This window comes from Phyllopteryx taeniolatus, chromosome 4 (genome assembly GCF_024500385.1).
Source record: "Phyllopteryx taeniolatus isolate TA_2022b chromosome 4, UOR_Ptae_1.2, whole genome shotgun sequence".
Classification (NCBI taxonomy): Eukaryota; Metazoa; Chordata; class Actinopteri; order Syngnathiformes; family Syngnathidae; genus Phyllopteryx; species Phyllopteryx taeniolatus.
Window position 1 is genome coordinate 16727944 of NC_084505.1, and position 25221 is coordinate 16753164.

Consider the following 25221-nt stretch of genomic DNA (forward strand, 5'->3'; position numbering starts at 1 on the left):
AGGAAAAGGAACCGTAGTTCTAGTTTGTTTAATCAGAGCTCAATATAAAACACTAGAACTGGGTAAAATGCTATAAATAATATATCGAGGAAAGAAACCATAACTGTAAATGTGCAATTAAATCCAACTACTCTATATAGAATTAAAATATTGTGACACATGTTGCGACACGATCAAAGTGTCTATATGCACCAATACATGTCTAGATTTAACAGGCACATTGTGCAGAGTTTCAATAACTTCTAAATAAAGGACAAACAAATGCACTTGCCTGGACCAAGACATCGAAAGATTTGAATGACAATAATAATTCATTTTGTTTCTTTTGTCTATCGCTAGAGGGCGATCAGTTATGTCATCCATTAACATGAAACACGTTAAAGTAGGATTATACTTTTCAGGTCCCTTAATCCAGGATCATTATAAATCTGCACTGCTGAACATTTGACCACCTTTCTGGAAGATTGGATTTGATCATGTCAGACACAAATTTTGATTGACTGTCTCATAACTGCCATCCATATCGTCTTGTTCCGTCACACTGAGACACACACACACCCACACAGGGTGGTAGGTGTAATGTGGGTCAACCCAATGTAGGATTAACCATGGAGGTAGTTGCAATTTGGAGAGAATATTAAAGAATGAAGATGATGAATATAAAAACAGAAAAGGATTAAAACGAAAGACTCAGACCTACATACACAGCTCCCTTTTGATCTCAGCCATTCAACAGATAATCTCCCATCAGTTGGGACATTTCTGTTCCATTGTTTCTTTCTCTAGCCCAAAACTTTGAGCATGTACTGTACAATAATAGTATGTCAACTGAAGGGATGAAGTCAATTGATTACTGTTCTTATAAATAAACAGAAGGAGTAAATCCAGTGAATGTGTTGCTCCATCTTGGCACTCACATAATACAATGAATTATGTAGATTGATCAAAATGAAAGCCTATAAAGTTTTGTTGTAAACAGGTAGAGGTGTGACAGGAGAAGAAGGAGTGTGAGAAGGTGAAGGGAGGTTGAAAGAATTGCTTGAGAGGGTTTAATGCACTAATACAGTGTTTATAGTTGACAGATGCTGGGTAGAGCATTAAATCTGTGTTCCATGTTTGTCATTTTCTTTTGGCCATTAGGCGCTAATGCTATAATCTATACCCTCCTATTTACTTGTATAGTTGCCATCTGTATTGTAATACTTTTTACAAATCATTTTCTTAATTATGTTAAATGAGCTTCAGCGTGCATTAATAAAAAAAGAAACATCAATGATTCTTATGAAAATAGTTTAATATGACTTATTGCATACTTATATTATTCTTAAAATAACTGAAACATTGTTTAATGCTTTAAACAACAGCACTGTATTTACTAATTTGATATACTACTTTTCTTGCTTTGCGTCACTGGAGTCTATCCCAGTTAACTTCGGGTAAGACGCTCTCACCGGTCAGTCACAGGGCACATGACAACAATTGACACCATCAACACGACTGAGAAAATGGGATTATTGGAGATTGGAAAAAAATGTGTCTGCAACTCCGCTGACACACTTATTAAAGAGTGCACATTTTGTGAATCAACTGTCCAAATATGTGTTGTTGTTTTTTAATTATGCGCACATGCATACATATTGCCATGGACGCAAATCATGTTTTGTATTTGTGGTAACATACTGTGGTAAATTATACAAGTTATTTACTGGATACATAGCAGACAAATAAAACTACGCATAGAGCAGTCGGGATGAAAGAGAGGCAGGGATGAGAGGAGGAGCAACAACAGTAAGAGATGTGCCTCAGATTATCAACCTGTGTCAGATGCTCTACAAACAGATAAAGAGGACGGAAGGAAAGAGCAGACATCTCTGTGCATGCAAATCTGGCAGCGAAGATGACTGACATGAAGAGCATGTCATCCATGGAGGTACCAGAAGGAAAGTTAATGAAGAAGGTCAGTTGATGCACAGCTCCCATACTGTAATGTATTTGATTTGGTGCTGACCTGTATCCTGCTATTATTCATCTTGTTATCTCAGTCTGAATTTCTCCCAAGCATTCCTCATTTGAGGCCTAACTTGTTTAAACACACTCCCTCTTTGATATCTACAATCTCTATGTGTTTTTGTGTGTGTCATAGGCTATGTTTTCTTCTGTCCAAACAAATAAACTTGCACTTTCCATTTTTTTTTTTACCTCTCTTCTGATAATTGAGTAATGCATTCTCTATAGGGTTCCATCAAAAAGAAGATCGAGTCTCTGAGGCGTTGGAGTTCAGCGAGCATAAAGAGGCCTCCAAAGCCAAAGGCCAAAACCTTAAGCCTGTCCTCCCCTGTGGGAGACCGTGATGACCTTTGGCTGCAAGAAGGAGACCGGAGAAATCTGCGGCCCATTGTTGACTCTGTGTTTGGACAGGTAGGATACTCAACTGGGCAATACTTTGTTGTGATGGTTTCACTCATCGTTCAACATGATTTCAGTTCAGATGAGATATCAAGGGACCTGGGGAAAAAATACAATTTCGTCAACATGGCTTTAGCGTTGACTCTAAGATGTATTATTTTATTATGGTTTCAGTTGTTGAGCAGCAAAACCAACAAACACAACCAACAAAAGAAAAGTGAAGCGGTGCAAAAAATATTGATTTTGTCAAGACAGGTCGATCTTAACTTTTAAATGCCACAACCAGGGCTTAACATTAACCTTTCTGCTCGGGAAAAATATTTAAATAAAATCATAAAATAATTTCTGACGCCCAGTGGTGCCCCCTTTACATTTCTGTCTTGAAAAACAAATACATAAAAAAGTAACTATGTTTGTCATTTGACAAGTCACGTCACATGGACTGGCATTAATAAGCATCAATCAGGAAGTTTCTAGGCAGGTATCATATGATGATAACATTGATGCCTTTGCTGCAAAAAAAAAAAAACTACGAAAAAACACAGACGTGTTCAGTTTTAGCTGAGACCAAGTGAACTACTTGAAAGATTGTTGAAAACATTCTACTTATTGCACAGTTGTAATGTAAGATAAGTATTTATTACTTAAAACCCCTTTTTTTTTTTTTTTACTGTGAATGTTATTCTTATTGCACAGTTTTGATGTTCCACGTAAGTATTTATTACTTGAAAACCTTTATTTTTTTAAATTTGAGTTTTATTCTTATGACACAACTTTGATGTTCCAGATTTATTCCATCTCATTGTATTTTTTTTCATTTCATTTAATTTGATTAATATTAAATATTATTATGTATTTTCGTAAGTATTAAACTATTGTGATGTTTTTTCACAGCCGTGGTCCCTTAAGTATTTCTCAAGTATTTCCTGAGAGCAGGGGGGGGTGATCTGGCAGGGTGTACTGGGGGGGGCATTGAGCAAATCTGCCTCAGGCACCATAAAGGCTAGGCCTGGTTTTATACATGGTGCAAGGATCGAGCATCGAGGAGGTTCCACGGGCTATCTTAAATGGAGGGACTACCAATATATTCTATAAGGAAGTCTTCTAGCTCTTTGACAAAGACGTATGAAAACAGGTGTGTACCAGCTGGGTTGGAAACGGAGCAGGACTTCCAATTAAATAGTTAATCTTCCGTTTTTGTCATTCCTTGATTATTTTAGTGTGGAGTTACATATTTTGCTGAGTGTCTGATCTATTTGGGGCAGTATTTATCACTAAATTACACTAGTTCATAGTTACTACGCCAAACCAACCTCCTATTACTAAAATCTGTCGTAATTAGGCTGCCATTTTTTTCAAATGCATTTGGCCAGATATATGTACATTATATATATATATATATAGAGAGAGAGAGAGAGAGAGAGGGGGAGAGAGAGAGAGAGAGAGAGAGAGAGACTATATATCTCACAATGTTGAGGAAGAGGATGCCAGAATTGGTGACAAAGGTGGTGACTGTTTTTTTGCAGTTGTCTGATTGGCTGAATGTCGCTTGACAGCCAGCAAATGTGATTTAGTTAAACCTCCATTGTGTTTTAACAATACTGGCTAAAGTCGACTTGGCATAAGATCTCAGCATGTACCAACGCTTGTATCCAGTGTCACAGAAGTGATAGGCCATGGAGTAAACAAACTTGTGAACTTCTGTTCAGGTATCTGAGCTGTCACAGCAGTCCATGTGTTTTGATGGCAGATATTCACAATGGAGGTGTCCATATGAATTTGTGAGTAGAAGGCAGTGGAGAGTGAATATATGGAAGCTGAAGAGGTGGTGAAGTCCAGTCATTGGAGTCAACCCCTGCCATCCATGTCTGAATGTGCACTGGTGCACATTTATGTTGGAACAGGGAGGCACCATCCCCAAGCTGTTCTCACAAAGTTGGGAGCATGGAATTGTCCAAAATCTCTTGGTATGCTGAAGCATTCAGAGTTCCTTTCATTGAAACTCAGGGGTCAATATTTCCCTGTTCCTGAACTTCCTGTTCCAGTATGACCAATGTACAAAGCAAGGCCCATAAAGACATAAATGAAAAAGTTTGGTGTGGATGAACTTGACTGACCTGAACAGAGTCCTGACCTCAACCCGATAGAACACCTTTGAGATGAAGTCGAGCCGAGACTGAGAGGCCTTCTCGTCCAACGTCAGTGTGTGGCCTCACAAATGTGCAAATCTTTTTGGAATGTATGCTTGTGTGAAGGAAAAGGAAAGGGATTGTGCCGGGCAGCACCTCACTGAGATGACTCTATGCGCTCTCTGCACTGTGGGAGCAATGACTATAGTATTAAAATGGCTAAATGTGGTACAGTATTACACAGCTGGGGCACCCTCTTCTTTTTGCTGTTAATTCATTAATTAACCTATTTTATTCAATCTCTTATTGTCCTTCAGTTTTTATCTGTTTAAGTTTTACTCGTTTGTCTCCTCATTGGATCTGTGGGCTGTGGGGGCTAGGGATCTACACACTGTGGGGAGTCCCCCCTGGTCTACCCTGGTCATGGTGGCCTCTGTGGTGGCATCCTACATCCTCTCGGTGTGGATGGCTCCCACAGGTTGCCTTTCCTCACCCAGGATGCTCAGTGCCTTGTCATGTCTCTATAATATTAGTCAATAGGTGCTGTGTTTGTGTGTGCATGCATGCATGTTTGTGCGTATTAGTGTGTTTGCATTTCTATGTGGGCATGGGAGGGGTGGGTTTTTGTATGTTTTCTGCGATTTTAATTGTCTGTTTTTATGTCTGTGAAGCACTTTGGGCTGCATTTTTATATATTAAAAATGCTATAAAAATCAAATTCGATTGATGTCCACTGTGAGTCACTGATGGTGTAGTGGTACACTTGCCTGACTTTGGTGCAGGCAGCGTGGGTTCAGTCATGGTGTGAATGTGAGTGCGATTGGTTGTCCGTGTCTATGTGCCCTGCGACTGACTGGCGACCAGTTCAGGGTGTAGTCCACCTTTCGCCCGAAATCAGCTGGGATAGGCTCCAGCACACCGTGACCCTGAACAGGATAAGCGGTGTTGAGAATGCATGGATGGATGGATGTTCTTGTAGTTAAAATGAGTCACCTATTCTCTCGATAACAAATAGAGCAGACGATAAAGGTGGTGGGGGCTCTGGGATGAGGGCCAGACGTCATGGATGTCATATAGAAAGAAAGGCAGAAGAGATTGAGTGTGGGATTTGACAGGGATTAGATTATAGTTGCAATGAGTGAGAAGACAAGACAGCCAGATGCAGATCTTCTCCACCACTTTTTCTATTCGCACAATATGAGATGGAAAGGATCAATCTATCACAGCTGACTTTGAACAAGGCGAAGAACACCGTGGACTGGTTCAATCGTAGGGCACATATAAACAAACAACCATTCGCACTCACATTCACACCTACGGGCAATTTAGGGTCCCCAATTAAGTAATCCTCCACTATATCACGGTTCTTGCTTTGGGGTCCCGCTATATTGCAAATTTTTATGACAGTTGTTACTTTATTTTATTTAGGACGATATATTTTACCCCAGAACGATCATGACAAACGATAGCATCGTTGATGTTTTTTATGCCACTGATATACATAATGATGATGATATATCCAATAATTCAAGTACCTCCTTTTGAAGAAGAAGAATACTATTAATTGTAATTGTAAGTATAATGAACACTGACATTGTAATGTAGAACAATAAACAAAATATCTTAGATAAAAAATATAAATAAAACATGAGTCTGTTTTATTTATAACTTTAGTTAAAAAAAAACTGCACTTAAACAAACATTAAAGTGGCACTAAACAGGCTCAAAAATCTGACACACCACAGACAAATGTTAGCAAGCCTACCAAATTTGAATGAATAAAAACATCTCTAAGTACCAGTATATAAAATCAGGCTTCAAAACTTGAATAATAAGGGCCACCTCTCAGCTCTCAGACGCTGTGGGTGTGTCGAATGGATGCGCCAAAAGGAATCAAAATGAAATGGTCATTGTGGACTATAATCATAAAAATAAGCACACAAGTCAACTTACCCTCATTGTTGGTGACATGTCACAGCCGAACACGGCACCTGATGACAGCGGGACGGTAGGAGGATGTCCAGGTAGTTACACTGTCCTATTCACTCGTATTAAGTTACCCACGAAGCTGTTGTCTGGTGAAAGTTTACAAAACGAGACAAGAGTCGGGTGGTGGAGAAATGCATGTCTTTAAAAAGACTGGTTCAATCGCAGGGCACATAGAAACAAACAACCACTCGCACTCATATTCACACCTACGTGCAATTTAGAGTCTTCAATCAAGCTACCGCACGTTTTTGGGATGTGAACGGAAACCAGAGTACCTGGAAAAAACCCACGCAGGCACGGGGAGAACATGCAAACTCCACACAGGCAGGGCCGGGATTTGAACCCTGGTCCTCAGAACTGGGAGGCAGATGTGCTAACCAGTCGCCCACCGTGCCGCCTTGATAAAAAGTATAGTTAAAAACAAGAGCTCCGTCACGTACGAGCTCCATCAGGAGCCGCCATATTTACGCCATGCGTAAACAATGACGTCGCCACCCAATTACGTCGAGACGACGCATGCCCAGACAGAGCGCTTCCCAGCTGTATTGTGAATGACTGATTACTTGGCGAAAATGTACTTCTGATCTGTTTGGCAAAAGGAATAGTCCTATATTGTTCAAGTTGTGTGGTTTCCTTCATTCTGAAGGGGCCGCGGGAAGCGATAGACAGAATAGTAGTTACCGCACAAGTGAATGTTGTTTTAAAAGCGTGATTAGGGCCAACAGAAGTCATTTTGTTGGCATTCAGGTTTTTTGATAGCTCATTGTTTTACCTGATTCCTTCCACCGTCTCTCTCACACACCCACACACACCCACACACCCACGCACACACACTTCCTCCCACGATCGTAATTTTGATACATTAAAGAAATACAACCGCTGTGTGCATATTGTGTGTGTGTGTGTGTGTGTGTGTGTGTGTGCGTGCGATGAAGGGGAGGAGCAGGACTCACGTGACGTCAGCGGCGCGGCCTGAGTTAAGCTACCTTGCTAGCTTTGCCATAGCAGTACGAACAACGCTGTGAGATCACGGCTTTCATGATAAATATTATTTGAGATAAGTAAGTCCTTCAGTGAATACGGTCTGAACAGCCACAGTCAGTCCATTCCTCCTCTATAATGCTTTTCAACTGACCCGCTTTTGAATGAAAAATGAACCCACCATGCATTGTGCGCTTAACATGACAGCATGCATAACTATGTTCTTAAATGTGTAAATAAACAAGTAACAACAATCAATCACACTTTTCTTTCAGGGAAATAACAAAAAAATATGTAGCAACAGTGAAGCCGTGCATTTTCTTTTGCACTTCGGACTGTATGATAAACAATAGCCTCCCACACATTTTCCTCTGTATTTAAAAGAGGTCTGTCAATCTAGAAAGTTACAATTTGTGATGAGGGCTCCTTCTTCTCGCCATCAGCAACCTATGATTGTCATTGTTGATGCTATAGTAACTAGCAATGATATGGCAGAGTAACTGTAATCTGACTAGCTTTCTAAAGGCAGTAAAAAAAAAAAATGGCGGCCATTTTGGAGTGGCGTGTTAAACGTCACTGGCAAACGTAACGTAACGTGTTACACGTCACTGGCATCGCCCCCCTCCATGTTTTTCAAGGGGAAAAAGTGGAAAAACAGCCCCCGGTCAACGACTGGTCTTGGACAGGCTTCAATCAAACCTTTGCCACCCCACGCAAACATTTTTGGGTGCATCACTGGTTATTGCAAAGGTAAAAAAGTTTGATGATAATATCCGTCCGCCTATTTATTCATCCTTCTATTTTCTACACCCTGTGGAGCGAGAGCCTATCCCAGATGCCTTCAGGGAAAAGGCAGCCTACGCCCTTGATTGATTGCCTGTCAATTACAGGGCACACATAGAGACCGACAACCATTCACATCATCACTGAATGGGAACTGAACACATGCAGCCTGCACTGAAGTTAAGCGAGTGAACCACTACACCATTCGTGACTCAGAATATATATATATATATAATACCCTATAATCAATCAGAGCAAATATGAAACGCACCTACACACCTCTACCATGTGGATAGAGATCAAGAACATCCAGTTCTAGCCTGCAGTATTTGTAATGTATATGTATTATCCTCTTAATGTAGAAAATAATTAATCCGGTGAATGTCCCAGACTGTGGAGAAGATATAGACCCTACTTTTTGATCATATGGCAATTCAAAAGCAAAGCGTGGACAAGGGCAAAAGCTATCATCCTCCTTTCGAGGGAGGGAGCAGGGAGTGCGGGACAACTGATTTACCCCTAAGTGGTTTCAGTCTGTACAATGATGTCAGATTAGACAAAATTCCATTGTCCCTCTTGAAACAATTTTTTTCCCCAATACATCTGGCCTCTCAGCAGTTGTTGAATATTCATTGAAATAGAAGACATATTCTGAAGAAGTTCTGTTAGCAAGGTGATTTAAAGATGCACACAAAGGAGCAAAAATGGAGCTCCTCTATTTTCCTTGTTTTTTGATTAGGAGTTTCGCTTATAGCTTGGGTTTAGAGCGCTATTATCACTCATTTCAGTTCTAATACACCAATAAACTACAAAAAAGAAAATCTAGTTTTTAGTCTAGTTTCCTTTGCAGCAGTTCATGAATATTTCTACCTGCCTCTTGCCCTGTGCCAGCTGGGATAGGCTCCAGTTACCTGTAACCCTATCAAGGACAATTGATGGATAGCTTGATGGATGAATAAATGGATGGACACTATAACTTTAGAGCAGTTTACCGAATATTTCACATTACAAAAATCTCCCCATTCATGGCACACCACAAAAGAAAAATGTCATAAATATGGGCCTGTTGAGTTGAACACAAAGATATTCTGTGTTATGAATGGCAACAGATGGATACACAGGTTAATAAGAACTTCTGTCATCTAGTGGAAGAGCACTGTGTCCCTGGGATAGATAGATGAACAAAGATATATTATAGGAAACAATAAATAACAAATTTCTCACCAGTTTGGCACACATTACTTAAAGTTCCCCTTTACATAGATTCAAGAGATCTTTTGATGAAAAAAAAATATAATCATAAAAAAACACCTTTTCCTACTTTTCACTTCATTTTAATACAGCCTGACTGTCCAAACTTACAATCTTCCAGATGTCTAAGCAGTTATATGAGTAATTATCTCACATCTAAGCTCAGAAGACACATGTAAGTGGATGATACTAAATGTAAAGAATCAATGAGAGGATATATTCTTTATAATTTCAAACAAAGAGCTGACTTCCAGTAACCTTTATACCAGGGGTTGGGACCCTTTTTGGCTGAGAGAGACATGAAAGCCACATATTTGTTATACTGAAGCTAAGCAGAGCGGCACGGTGGGCGACTGGTTAGAGCGTCAGCCTCACAGTTCTGAGGACCCGGGTTCAATCCCCCGTCCCGCCCGTGTGGAGTTTGCATGTTCTCCCCGTGCCTGTGTGGATTTTCTCCGGGCACTCCGGTTTCCTCCCACATCCCAAAAACATGCATTAATTGGAGACTCCAAATTGCCTGTAGGTGTGAATGTGAGTGCGAATGGTTGTTTGTTTGTATGTGCCCTGCGATTGGCTGGCAACCAGTTCAGGGTGTGCCCCGCCTCCTGCCCGATGACAGCTGGGATAGGCTCCAGCACGCCCGCGACCCTAGTGAGGAGAAGGGGCTCAGAAAATGGATGGATGGATGAAGCTAAGCAAAAATAAATAAAATATTTCTTACCATTAATGGGACTTCTGGTGCTACATGGTTTTGCTGATGGCTTTGTGGTCTGGTTGATAAGTGGTGAGGTTAAGCTTCACGCAGGCTTCCATCCGTTAAATGTGTTCGTAGGTTGGTCTTGATGTTTCCTCTGTATTTCCCCACCATACAACGGAGCACCATCAGTACACGACAAAATGAGCTTAGCCATGGGTAGATTTTTTTTTCTTTAGTGAATTCAGTGAGAGACTTGAATAAATCCTCCCCTCTTTTTGACCCTTTCATTGGCAGACCCTTTCATTGGCAAAGCAGCAAACCTTTCCTCACACAGTGTGTCACTGGCAGCACACCTTGCAGTCACGGTGAATGGCTTACGTCTGTCGACTCATCCAAAATGAGGGGAAAAGTATCACACTCCATTTATGTCTTTCACTTGTGTTGCTGACAGAGGCATGTCTTTTATTTGTTTGATTATCTTGTCGTTATCTGAAAAATCGTCACATTAAGCATGAATCCTTGGCGTACGCACCATCTGTCAACGGCTTTTCGTTCCTCACTATTACGAAAGAACCAGCAAAGTGAGCCGAATTCTAATCATCATGTGGGTTCCATACACGGAGTTGCTGCTGACTAGCTTGCACAGTAGCGCTTGGCATGCCTTCTTCCTGATGTTCCCCGCTGGCTATTTCGATGCAAATCGAAAGATGTCGAAGTGCTGCTTGATATTTGACTGTTGCATTGATGAAATTTTATCATAGTATATTAGATACACCACAGAATGTGCTCTCTCTAAAAAGGCAGATTGCTCTGTCCATTCTTGCTAAAATGTATGGTGCTCCTCATCTTTCCTTCTTTTTGCTGTCTTTCTCATCAAAAGATACCTATTTGATTTAAAGGAGGGAATTTTACTTCTGAACCGCACAACAACTCGGTAGGCTACCGCATTATCCAATAAAAATAGTCTGACCTTACTGTACCCGGAAGGACAGTTGGCATTGACTCCAGCCACCTGCATTGTATTAGAAAATGGATGGCTGGATTAAAATGCATGAAAATGTTTTTCATTTTAATCGTTATTTTTAACGTTGCGATTTGTGTAATGTTTTACCTTAAAATGTCAGTGGAATTATTCTTTATTTATTGTGTTAAAAATTGTCATCTGGGAGCCAGATGCAGTCCTCAAAAGAGCCACATGTGGCTCGTGAGCCATAGGTTCCTAACCACTGCTTGATACAGACATTCATGTCTTGCCTTTTTCTAATGATTTTTTTTTTTTTTGTGACATTGATACTCGCAGGTAGACTGAAACCTTTATTAAGATAATCCTAAAAATGATTTTAACCACTATGCTAAACTCATGGCACATTTTGGAGTAGTCTGTGTTAAATTTTGTATGTTTGTTAGTATGAAACATGACTGCCAATATTGTTGCCCTGGCCCAAACCAAGTTTGAGTAGTCCAAAATCCCAATTTTTGGACTCTGTCCATGTTGTTGTTTACTGCCCCAGCAATGGATTTTCTGTCGACCTAACTTCCGTGCTTGCCACTGTCGAGGGAATTCCAATACATTGTCAGCAAACTGCTATTATGAACCGTCACTGACATTTCTATTTACTAATCAAACCACAATTATTGTTTTCAACAATGCTTATTATGATCACTGGGAAGCTATCTTTGGCGTTTCAAAATACATCTCCTGCAACAATATAACTATACACTGGTGCAACTGCTCTATTTAATCTGAATCATCAAGTGATTGTGTGTGAAAATGTACAATGCGGGGGTAAAGCCAGGGCTGAGGCTTGCTAATCTGATGACCGTCCAGCTGGATCAGTGAGCTATAAGGCACATACTATTATATAACTGAGACATTGCGGATTCAAGTCATGTTGTTTGACATCTCATCCGTCTCCTTGTACAACATAATTTACACTTACATTGTGCAAATCCAACTTGAAGGTCAAGCAAAGGTCAATCAGGTTCGGGGAATCATGTTTGTAAGTGAAATAGCGATTCCATGTCTGAGAAAATGAAAGGGCTTTTTTAACCATTGAGCATCTTGCTGTCTTGTGCTGCATCTCTCTTTTTATGACCTCTACCGTTGGACATTTTGTGTGGCAGTTTGAGCGCAGCTTTGGCTTCCCAACAGCAACAACAGATTAGCTCTGCTGCACTCTGTTGGTGACTTTTTGACAATGCAACATGTGGGAAGCTGTTCTCGCCGCAACGACTCACACGCTCAATAATTTAACCCCCTTTGGCTGTTTGTTGGAGCTTTGGCCAAGAAGATGCACTTGCTCTGTGAAGGGCTGCGAACCATGACACTACCAGTACACCCAACATGTAAAACACCAACAACTCAAGGAAAGGTTTTACTGTTGAGTTTGTTATCTATTTGCTTTTATTTGATTTGTATTACTGTGGCGTCTGCTGCCAGGCCAGCATTCCAAAATTATAATTTCCTATGAATTGCCTTACCTGGATAAATAAATGTTCAACAAATAAAAAACACATCAATTCTATTAGCAGTGGGCCTTTTTTTAATTTCAAATTGACAGGGCCAGAGCGCTGACCCTCGATGACATCGGCATTTTTCTGGCCTCTGATTGGTTGGTCAGAGCAAAACTTGTTACCGTCATCTTCGGCTAGCAAAACATGTTTATGGCGATCTGCACACATTAATACATTTAATAATCAGCATCTGTGGTGAGTATGATGTATTTTATTGAGATGTTTAATGTTTTTGTCATGTTATTAGATAAATATTGTACTTCTGAACTGCTCCAGATGACATACATGGCACAGTCTCATGTTGTTACATTACGGTGATGGTTTCTATAATTGCATGGTGATAGTGGAGGTATTGAGAGGTGGATTAAATTGGGTAATTCCGTACTGAAGGCCAAGGTACCATATGCAATGAGGTCTTGCGTGTATCCGCGACTGCAAAAGTGAGCCAATACAAGCAATAGCACAAATCGGCACTGTAAGGAGGAAAAAGGTGATGAAGAATCTAAGGGCCTATGACTCCCATGGGCCCTAGAAAACAGTATTTTCAGTTATGGTCATTGAAATGGTGGGTGGGGCCCAAATGCCAAAAGGTAGAGTATGTTTTTCACAGGGCCCCAAATCCCTGTTGTATCTTGTGTTATGATTATTGGGCCCATTTCCACCACGACAACTTGCAGTTGGCTTGCTAGCTATATTTACACCCTGAAAATGCAGCTTCCCTGGATTCCACCACAATTTACAGAACAGCTTGGTGTCGTTATTTGAATTCCCTAGTGAGGAGGTGATGTGACGGACGAGCCTGCCGCCCGTCTGCCAACCGAAAGAAGCCGCGGATGCCTTTCAGCTCATGAGCTAGCAGCTAGCTGGGGCTTTTCACACCGCAACCAGCTGCTAGCTGCTGGCTAGAGCATCTTGTGGTGTGAAAAGCCCCAGATGTGTAGAATGCAGATGAAGTAGCAGCCATTTTTCAGCAGGGTATGGTTTCATGGATTCAGCGGAAAGCGGAGGCAACAACTTGATTTTTTTTACAATTTTGAAGCCTCGTTTTTATCTATTTTCTTTCTTCTTTTTTTTTAATCATTAAAATTTGGCAGGCTTGTTAACAACACTTCTCTGTGGTGTGTCAAATTTAAAAAATCATTTTTTTAAACTTTGTTTTAATATTTATAATATCGTCGTCCACACACTATTGTTAATCATGCATTTAATAATATACATTATCCGGAAAGGGTTACTGACAGTGTAATGGTTCACTCTCCTGACTTCCATGCAAGCAGTGTGGATTCAGTTCCCACTCCGTTCTGTATACATGTGCCCGGTGATTGACTGGTGACCAGTCCAAGGTGTAGTCTGCCTTTTGCACTCATTCCCCGTGACCCTGAACACGATGTTGATGTGGTATAGAAAATGGATGGATGGGCATAATGCATTGTGCTTTATGATGGAGAGAAATATTACTATGTATATTTTTGGGGAACTGTCGCAGGCAAGTGTCCCGTATTTAGGTCATACTTGAAAATGTAATGGTATATACCTGGGAGTATCTGCCCCAGGCATATAACCTGTTTGAAACAACTCAGGATATCTATCCATTAACATTTCAATGCAAAATTACAAAAGTAAATGTCTGATCTTACAATTTCATGTCCCTTGCTTATAACAGGAACCCAATTCAAGCCTTTATTTTCATGTCCAACATAACTCTTTCCTCTAATCTGAAATGCCAGGGATTAAACAGACAGCCAACTCCCCATCCGTAATTCTGCCTACCCACCTCCCCCTTCCATCCTCTCTCATGCACACACGGAGTTGTGCCAGGCTAGTCTTTTTGAGACTATAAACATGATGACCAAGGGAGAGAGACAGGAAAGTAGGTGGGATGGATTAGATTAAGTTGGTCCAAATTCAAGGGATCACTCGCAGTAGGCTGGGGTGACAGATAGACTGACAAAAATTTGTTTGTGTGAGCAAGAGAGAGTGAGAGAGAGGGGGAGAGAGAAAGAAAGTGTTCAAGTCATGCTATCAGAGATGCGGGTTGTTTCTGCTCGGATATGACCAGGCTCTCCAATAATGACCGATCACTCTTCAGCACCTGTTCATAAAATTACACTTCATGTCTTTAAAGCGCCTTATACCAGCCTCTAAAAACCTATTGGAGTTTAGGATCGGATGCAGAATCCATTAGGATACATTGGCTCCATCTGGACCAGCGGAAACTTGGATTGTAGCTTTTTCACACAAGAGGAAAGTTTGCTCGTGGGTGTTCAGAGGCAAAGCCCAATGATATGCACAGGATGTAGCACGCTGTTGGATTTTGGAGTTAAATGTGACCATTGAGGATGAGCAGAAGTGGGACACAGGAGGAGTGAGTGATTGGACAAACAAGCGGAAAAGAGTGAGTGGTGATGGGAAATATCAACAAAGCATCTAGAAAAAATAGTACAAAGAGTAAGGTAAGGATCTATGTGACTACTTTCACTGGATAATATACTCTTGTACTTTACACCCTGATAGGGTATTTATCTCACACTCTCAATTTTGTTAATTTATTGTATTCAAATAAACATGTCAAGAATATTCTCTGTATTAGATACTAGAAATTGCGCTGCAGTGTTAAATTAATATTAATATTTGACTGCATACTTGAGTTCGCAACAGTGAATATTGTGAAAAGGAATCTGTTACACTGCTGATCATTTTAACTGCTTCCCCTCTTCCAAGGGGATGTCACCTGTAGAGCGAAGTGAGTCCCCACTCACTACGGGCACGCTCGGGGGCCTGAGAGAGGCAGGTGAGAAGGACACAGAAGAAGACGAGGATAGAGGGAGCGACCCAGAGTTCGATGAGCCGCTCTGCGCTCTGGTTAAGAACTGCAACATGTTGCACAACATCGTGGGGCCCGCATGTGTCTTCCTCAAACAAGGCTTCGCACAGAGCCAGATCGTATGTATGACTGCTGCACACACTCTCAGAAGAAAGACAGAAACTGCCACTATTCTGGAGACATGAAGATGATCTTCTTGTCCAGATTAATGTCATGCAATCATAATATGTAGCGATCAATAACCGGCTAGCAGCACTAATTGATAAAAGCATTAAGAAGGAACTATATGGCTAATTATGGCTAATTTACTGAGTTATAGTCTGCAGGGACATAAAATAACCTTGAATGTAGAGGAAACTTTCTATGACTGGGTTTAAATACATTTAAAGTATGATGTGCTGTGCTGGTTTGGAAATAATCTTACCACGTCTATCATTGCGCATTATGTTACACATTGTTTATGTACCACATTCAAAGTTACTATGTGAGGCAACTTTCAAACAGTGGGACAATATTTATTGCACTGCTGAACTAGATGAACAACACCCCACTGGACCAGACAGTGCTATATAAAGTTCATCCATCCATCCATCCATTTTCTGTACCGCTTATCCTCACTAGGGTCGCGCTGGAGCCTATCCCAGCTATCTTCGTACGAGAGGAGGGGTACACCCTGAACTGGTTGCCAGCCAATCGCAGGGCACACAGAAGTGACTAACCATTCAGACTCACATTCACACCTTATAAAGTTCATATCTAATGAAAATAGCTACATTAATTTGTAAGAATTAACTTCCATTCATCCATTTTTTTATGTACTGTGAAAAACTGTGACCGTGCCGTTACACCCCTACTAACTATACTGTGCATTTATACACACAACAGTAACCAGCCGCACGGATTAATAATATATGTATTGATTTACTGGTTAACACATTGGCGGCACGGTGGGCGACTGGTTAGTGCATCGGCCTCACAGTTCTGTGGACCGGGGTTCAAGTCCCTGCCCCGCCTGTGTGGAGTTTGCATGTTCTCCCCAGGCCTGCATAGGTTTTCTCCGGGCACTGCGGTTTCCTCCCACATCCCAAAAACATGCATGGTAGGTGAATTGACGACTCTAAATTGCCCGTAGGTGTAAATGTGTGTGTGAATGGTTGTTTGTTTATGTGTGCCCTGCTATTGGCTGGCAACCAGTTCAGGGTGTGCCCCGCCTCCTGCCCGATGATAGCTGGGATTGGCTCCAGCACTCCCGTGACTCTTGTGAGGATAAGCGGCTCAGAAAATGGATGGATGGATGAATGGTTAGCACATTCGCATCACAGTTTTGAGCTTGATGGTTTAAATCTGGGCTCTGGCCTACCTGTGTGGAGTTTGCATGTTCTGTTGTTTTTTTCTGTTGTTTTTTTATGTAAGTTTTCTCCGGGTACTCCGGTTTCCACCCACATTCCGAAGGTTCAATGAAGACTCTCAATTGTCCTTAGTTGTGAATGTGAGTGTGAAAGGTTGTTTAAATGTGGGATTGGCTGCTGACACATTGAAGATGTACCCCGCCTCTCAAGTCAGCTGGGATGACCTCCAACACACCCGCGCCCCTAGTTAGGATAAGCACTACAGAAGATGGATGGGCGGATTTATGCAACCATAAAGTCGATGTAGCCCACAATGGAAACAAGTTTGAAACCCTTACCTTACTGCACCTAGCAGTGGTGTGCAAAGCTGTGTTGCTGCCCGGGGCACATTGTTGATTGGGGTGTGGGGGTGGGTTGCAGTAATTGTGTTTAGATTTATTGAAGCTTTTTTGGTGAGACACACTTACAGTATACAGTATACATAATAATAAGACACTTGCATATAATTTTATACTCGTCCTACTTATTCTAGTACCGCAGCAAAATAATTTTTTACCCAATCCCTATGTCTCTCTCAAAACCAATCTAGCCAGGCGGGTTTGTGACCATTCTGTGGGAAGTGCTAAACAGATTAATTTTATTATACCTACTCCAACAGAACCCTCCAACCATCCTCTGATGAACCTTTTGCAAAGTAATGATGGAGCAGAAACAAGTCTTCCCCAAACCTTTCCCACGAATTTGGAAGCAAAAACCTGCCAAAATTGCCTGTCAGAGCGATCATCTAAGGGAAGTATCCTAGCAATTGACAGATTAATTCATCACCTATTAAAAGGTCACAAACACATAGTGTATGTCATTGAGTGTTTTACATTTTGATTATGCTTTTATTCATTTTAATTTTACTTTTATTTTAGTTTATTTCAGTGGTGCAGTAAAATTGCATGTCTCACTCGGGACAGCCAGAACAATTCTTCTGCTTTGTGCTCAGCAGTTCAGGCATTACAATTTCCTCAGATTTTATTTTAGAGTAACGAAGATAGGGGAAATGTATGGGAGTAATAATATACATTTTATTTCGGAAGTGTAATGGCGTAAAAGTGAAAGTTGCCAGAAATATAAATAATTAAGTAAAGTACAGATAGGTAAAAATTCCATTTAAGTACAGTAACAAAGTATTTGTACTCCGTTACATTACAAGACTGCCAGAAGTTCTGCAATACAGTATCTATGGTCTTTCCACAGTGGCCTTATTGCATTCATGCTCAGTTCAGTATAACCCACATTCGAACTTCAGTATAACAGTAAGGCTACGTGTGAAAGAACAGATCAATAAAACAAGCCACAAAATGTCAACATTTTGACAGTCATCAAATGTATTCCAATTCATTACATTCAATCAAGATCCACACATGTCCAGATGACAAAATTGATTTGGGATGGAAAAATGAAAAACCGATAAGCTTTCGTGATTTGTAATACAATTTACGGTTGTAATCTCCTTGTGTTGTCCCCTCAGCAACCTCTAATCCAATCCTGTTTTATTCGTGCTGATGATGCCACAGCCTCACAATACATATCGTGAACAGATGTATCCTTGTCTTACCTCAGCACTGTGTTACAAATTTTTAGGCATCTTGTATTTAAGTACAAAAAACATTAGAAGTTTGTTTTTTCAGGGGACGATATTGCATTTGCTGTTTCCCTTGTCTATTTCGATCACTGAACAATTTCACACTGGTTTGATAATTAGTTTCCCAGGTGAATGTAATGAAAAGCACAGACTGGCTAATGCCTTGCAAAAAGAATGAAAACAGTGGATATTTAATAAATAAATAAATAATAATAAATAATTTGTCTGTGACTTCCGATAAAAGCCCATTAAGGAATGGTTCTGCATCAAGTTAAGACAGCAGCTTTTCAAAAGACACTGATGAGCAGCGAGCAGGGATTTCAAGCTCCCGGTGTCTCTTGAGTCCCAAGAACCTCTCGATGCAGGTCCTCCAAAGGTTTGCGGTCATGAATAAAGCTTTATTTCAGCCACCCCCCTAAGCAATGCTCACAAGGAGAAACGTTTGCAGTGGGCTCACAAATAAATGAAGACAATTTCATTCAACGATGAATGCCATGCTACTTTGGATGGTCCAGATGGATGGAGTTCTTGAAGGTTGGTGGATCGCCACAGGGCTGCGGTGTGTGCAACAAGCTGGTGGACTGATGTTTTGTACTGGAATAATGGGGAGTGCAGTGGTATGCCCCCTTTGGGGCACCCAAAGGTGTCAAAATGACCTCTGCAACATACTATATGTGGTGTTTCGAACTGACCATTTCCTGCCATTGTGTAAACCAAAAACCAGGCCTTGTGCAGTAAAATAGTTCTCATGCTATTGCAAAGTCCTCTCGCTGCAAAAAAATACCATTGAAACTTTAGCTGCTGTAGGTATAAGAGGAGAAATACTGTGTGCCCTTCTCGTCCCCTGACCTCAACCCTATTAAGAACCTGTGGAGAATCCTTCAGAGGAAGAGCCATGACGTTGGATGGCCGTATATAAATGGAATATTCTTAATCGGCAAAGCTGTTTTTTTTTTTTTTTTTTTTTATGTAAATAGCATTTGTGTGTGTGATTTTTTTTTAAATGATCTCTACGTAATGACTGAAATAAAAAAATAAAAATTACTGTCATATATGTGTATAATAATTTGGAGCACTGTATTTTAGTAATTTAGCAAAACAAAAAAAATACTGCTGTCATGGTGGTGGTATTGTTCAATAAAATCCTGATTATTACAGAAGTTACTATGGTTGTTGACTATCAAGAAATCAAGAAATGTATTCACTGAAAAGCACATGGACTATTAAGGAAAATGAACAAAAACAACATATACCAAATAATTTGGAACATGTGACAGTCTCCTAATGTTTTTGATTACACATCTTTAAATTGTGTCTTGTGCATTAAGGGTAAAAACAGTGAAAACTAAGTGATAACTTATATGATTTATATGCGTGTGTTTGCGTGTGTGTGTGTGTGTGTGTGTGTGTGTGTGTGTACGTCCGTGTGCACAAGGAAGCTACCTGTTTGGGTCTCTGTTGTTAGTTTCTGGTTATTCCAGTTGTAAATTCACTAAGCACATACAGATAGATTTTTGTGTGTGCAGAAATATATAAGCCTTGTGAATTTGTGGATCAACAAACCACTACACATTTTTGTGTCATGCATATACAGAAAAGATTGCTAAACTTTTGTACCAGTGGTGGTACAGCGTCACTATTGTCCATGCAGTGTATACATACATTATAATCTAACTGTATTTCCACTCTCTTGTCTTCCCTCCTCTTTTCATGCACTGTTTGACCTCAATCTACACCCTGCAGGACAGAGACCTGCGGCCTGAAGAAATGGAAGGTATAATTGCTCTCATAAAATGATTGCGTCTCCTTTCAATCACACATTCCTTTCAATCTAATCAATTGATTGAGAACATGAGAGCTTTTCTGACTTTGCCCTCACCTTGACACATCCAATTGCTGGTACACTATGTGTTTTTCATGTATGCATAACTGAGAGTATTACAGTAGTTTTAGAATAAGCATTATTGTACAAAATAGAAATGTGTAAAAGACAGGGTGAAGGGCATTTTCCCTGTAATTCTTTTCAGGGTATAAATGCTAAGTAGATGTATGACATACTGTCCATGTCAACACTACAGTCATGATTGTAAAGATTTAAAAATGCAATTGCAGTTGCATGTTATTGTTGCAGTGGCAATTGGGTCTCCAAAGTGATTTTGATCCAGAATCTGTAAATGTTTTAGAGAGCGAAAGGCAGAGACAGATGCAGTTAAGATAAAAAATGATTCCCATTATTCCTACAGAGCTGCGTGAGGCATTCAGAGAGTTTGACAAAGACAAGGATGGCTTTATCAGCTCTAAGGACCTTGGCGAGTGCATGAGGACGATGGGATACATGCCAACAGAAATGGAGCTGATAGAGCTCAGCCAGCAGATCTGTGAGTCCTGAAAAACAGCTCATTGAAAAAAGTGAAAACGAAATTCAGAAATCATCCAAAACACCTAACAGGAATTACAGGAAATAAACTACAATATAACTAAAGCCCCTAAAAAATCACAGCTCTGCTTCTGATGGGCATCCACCAGACATCATTTCGTTCTAAGAACGTTTCTAAATAGAACGTTTCTTTTTGCTGCACGGTGGACAACTGGTTAGCAAATCCGCCTCATAGCTCTGAGGACCCGGGTTCAAATTTGGCCTCGCCTGTGTGGCTTTTGCATGTTCTCCCCGTGCCTGCGTGGGTTTTCTCCGGCTACTCCGGTTTCCTCCCGCATCCCAAAAACATGCATGGTGGGTTAATTGAAGACTCTAAATTGTCCGTAGGTGTGACTGTGAGTTCGAATGGTTGTTTGTTTATATGTGCCCTGCGATTGGCTGGCAACCAGTTTAGCGTGCACCCTGCCTCCTGCCCGCAGTTAGCTGGGATAGACTCCAGTTTACCCGCGACCCTAGTGAGGATAAGCGGTGTAGAAAATGGATGGATGGATTTATGTTTCTTTTTTCTTCTTCTTCTTTTTTTTTTTTTTTAGTGGGCTCTGTAGGCTTCCATAGTTTAAATTAAAATACATGACAATTTTGGGGGGGGGGAATCATTTACTATTAGGGTAAATTAAATTGGGTTTATTACTTCCTGAGTGTCTCTTGTATTATCGTAGTGACTATTCCATCTTGATCTCATCTGTGTAGGGTCCAACAGGACACCTTTAAGTTCTGCAATAACAAAAATGTGTCATGGATGTAAAATAATGTCTTTAAACATAAGGTCTATTGAACAGATTTGCTTTCTTAATGTGGTCTTATTGCTTGAGTGGGTAGTTGAAGGGTTAACTGTTCATGACTCAACAGAATGTAGTTTCTTTTACGCTTCCTGTTTGTTGGGCTCCAGGTGGGGGCAGAGTGGACTTTGAAGACTTTGTGGAGTTGATGGGTCCCAAAATGCTGGCTGAGACTGCAGACATGATTGGAGTCAAAGAGCTGAGGGATGCCTTTAAAGAGGTAAGCATTTCAGATGCTGCTTACACAAGTCGTCCATTATTTGTCCATAGATGTTATAATGATTAAAAAAAAAAAAAAAAAGTGTGGGATCCTTTGCATTTGGCCTTCTTTTTCTTGTAATTTTCCCAGTTTGACTCTGATGGGGATGGTCAGATCAGCCTTGGGGAGCTGAGAGAAGCCATGAAGAAGCTGATGGGAGAGCAACTCAACCACCGCGAGATCGATGAGATCCTGCGTGACGTCGACCTCAACGGTGACGGAGAGGTAGACTTTGAGGGTGAGGATGTGGATGTACCCTTAATATTCGATACACCAGCAGAAATATACAATATATTGTATCTTCCCTTTGAGATATTAATGTTCAATTTTAGACATTTTGAACAATGAAGTACTGATACAGTATGGCTTTGGACATATTCTAAATATCATACGTGTCCTTTTGACAAAAAGAATAAATACAGGGATACCAGTATTAACGGGGACATAATTACAATTCGCTGCATGCCATACATAAATATCAATGTTCAGTAGGTGGAAAATAAAAGTTTAGTGTTAGACTGTCACGCTACTTGCCATGTTTTATTATTGTCTTTTATTCCTTTTTTTCTATTTAGAATTTTCCCTTGTATTGTAAACAAAAGACAAATAATTATAATGGCCATTACAGCATTCTTAAAACAACCTATTTCAATGACTTTTGCATTGCACTTCAAGGTTGTAATTGTGATGGCAATTTGCAGTGGTGTAGAACTGCGTTGCATCCTACTGCTAACACAAATATTGAAACAAATCTCAACATAGCATAGAGAAGAATAGATTATACATATCGTAAAAGTGAATGTTCCATTGGCAATATAAATGAAAACTGTCCTATTATTTCTCGAAAAAGGTGTATTTTATAATCTCTAGTCGTGGATTGCATGAGAATGTGCAGGTGTACCTAATGTTATGGCCAGGGAATGCACATTGTACATGTCCTGTCCATCAATATGTCATATTAAAATTCAGTTTGAGTTTCAAATGAAAGTTGCATTTATCCTTGACAATAATGTTTTTTTTCCTCAGAGTTTGTGCGAATGATGTCTCGCTGAGCGAACCGTCTTTGCTGCAATGAATGGGGATGACACACTGTTAATGTTCTTGTCATTGTAATTCTTCTTGATATACATTCATGTTTGTCTCCATCCTTCCATTCTCTAATAAGTGTAAGAGAACCCCTTGCATGTGTTACTGTTCTGTGAATATGTAATGTAACTGTTGTGACATGTAATGCGATGACATGAACGAGACGGGCAGTTGAACAAGGACAGGGCCGACTACGCTCAAACTATCTTGAAAACGACGATGTCACACAGTATGCTGACTCATACGGGTCAAATATTCAAAATAGAATGAAAGAGAATAAAATGATTTTGTTAAAACAAAAAAACAAAAAAATACTTTAATAAAACAAATATGTTGCTTGCTTTTTCACTTTGAAAAGCTTCTATGCAGTTAGTTACATAGTACAATGCCACTTTTAAATGTATTTATTCACTTTTTTGTACTTGATTTATTTTCCCAAATTAACCAAATTAGTTTGTAGTATGTATTGTCGTGTCTAAAAATAAGTCTAAATAAAGATTTTGGGTTATAATCCTGACTATGCTAATGTGCCTGTTGCACTCAGAATCAATCCTGCGTGTGACTCGTATAAACTTTCAGATTGGAGGAGTGTCCTTTCGCTTTTGTTCATTAGCGGCCACCATACTTAGGGGCTAAACATGAGGGATTAATCCTGGGCGGCACGGGGGGCAACTGGTTAGAGCCTCTGCCTCACAGTTCTGTTTGCATGTAGTCCCCGTGCCTGTGTGGGTTTTCTCCGGGCACTCGGGTTTCCTCCCACATCCCAAAAACATCCATGGTAGGTTAATTGAAGTCTCTAAATTGCCCGTAGGTGTGAATGTGATTGCGAATGGTTGTTTGTTTATGTGTGCCCTGCAATTGTTTGGCAACCAGTTCAGGGTGTACCCCGCCTCCTGCCCGATGATAGCTGGGATAGGCTCCAGCACGCCCGCGACCCTAGTGAGGAGAAGGGGCTCAGAAAATGGATGGATGGATGGATGGATGGATGGATGGAATAATCCTGTGGTTCTTGTGATTGGATTATAATAAGAAGTACATTTGATAAAAAGTGTTTCAAATCAGTAATGACCCCCAGTTAAAATAAAAGTGTATTGCACTTTGTCTGCTCATTATTGTTAATTGTATGTTAGAAATTAATAATGAAATGTTTTATACTGATTGGCTGGCGACCACTTCACTAGAGGTTCTGAGATTAACTGTATTTACAGTATTTGAAAGAAACTTTGTATGAAGTAAAAACAAACAAAAAACAATGTTATGGAATAAATCATTTACTTTGTACAATGAGTATTGCTCTTCCTCAAATTTTAATTGAAAATAAAAACATACATCCATCAATTTTCTACCAAAAAAAATGTAAATTCAACAGACCACAGAGAAGAGTAATGTTAACAAGCCTGCCAAATTTGAATGAATAACAAAAATCGTGACGTATATCAAATCAGGCTTCAAAACTTGAATAATTCGGGCCACCTCTCAGCTCCCAGGACGCTGTGGGTGTGTCGAATGAATGCACCAAAAGGAATCAAACATACCGAGGGGGTCAAACTGCTAGATGGTATTGTCTCAAGTATTTATATTTGAACAGATTCAAGAAACAAATGCTCTATTTTTACAGTGTTCAATAAAATATGCATTCTAAATAAATGTGAATACATATAAGCGCTTTTGTCCAACTGATTCATGTGGGATGCTTTGATGAGGTTTCACCACTTTGTTGCTTCTTTTTGAGTCTCCTACATGCATAGTACACATGCACAAAGTGACCTTTGTCTATACCTGAATGTAATGAAGGCAAGTAGCATATCTAAGTTTGCTTAGAAACCCACGGTGATGGCCCTGAGAACCTCACGTGGTTCATTTTCTTGTCACTATTGTCAACCCCCGTGGTTGCCCCTCATATGGAACTTATATTGGCAACCTTGAAAATGCCTAACAGAGTTTCCTTAACTTAAATGTTGATAAGTGTCAGAATGTCAGAACTGATTGACCTTTTCAAGAATTAATTTCTCCTTAAAGCACTTGAAGATCCTGACATTTCAACAGACATTTGCTCAACAAAAGAGGAAGGGAATGTAGGAAGAGGACAGTACCCAAAATGAGG

General features: G+C 40.2%; 1 protein-coding gene across 3 annotated transcripts; it reads left to right on the forward strand.

Moving 5' to 3' along the window:
* The first annotated feature begins 11 nt into the window (after window positions 1-11).
* On the forward strand, window positions 12-25024 carry cabp2a (calcium binding protein 2a). 3 transcript variants are annotated; one of them, XM_061769970.1, is made up of 8 exons: window positions 12-1957; window positions 2236-2418; window positions 15472-15693; window positions 20300-20330; window positions 20800-20934; window positions 21883-21992; window positions 22122-22269; window positions 23058-25024. In XM_061769970.1, exons 1-8 carry the CDS (start codon window positions 1898-1900, stop codon window positions 23081-23083), a joined length of 915 nt encoding a protein of 304 aa, XP_061625954.1. In that variant the 5' UTR covers window positions 12-1897; the 3' UTR covers window positions 23084-25024. The 3 variants fall into 3 exon arrangements, with proteins under 3 accessions (XP_061625954.1, XP_061625956.1, XP_061625955.1); XM_061769972.1 differs by lacking the exon at window positions 15472-15693 and having other exon boundaries at window positions 23058-25021; XM_061769971.1 differs by lacking the exons at window positions 12-1957; window positions 2236-2418 and adding an exon at window positions 10179-15203 and having other exon boundaries at window positions 23058-25022.
* Window positions 25025-25221: the final 197 nt, after the last annotated feature.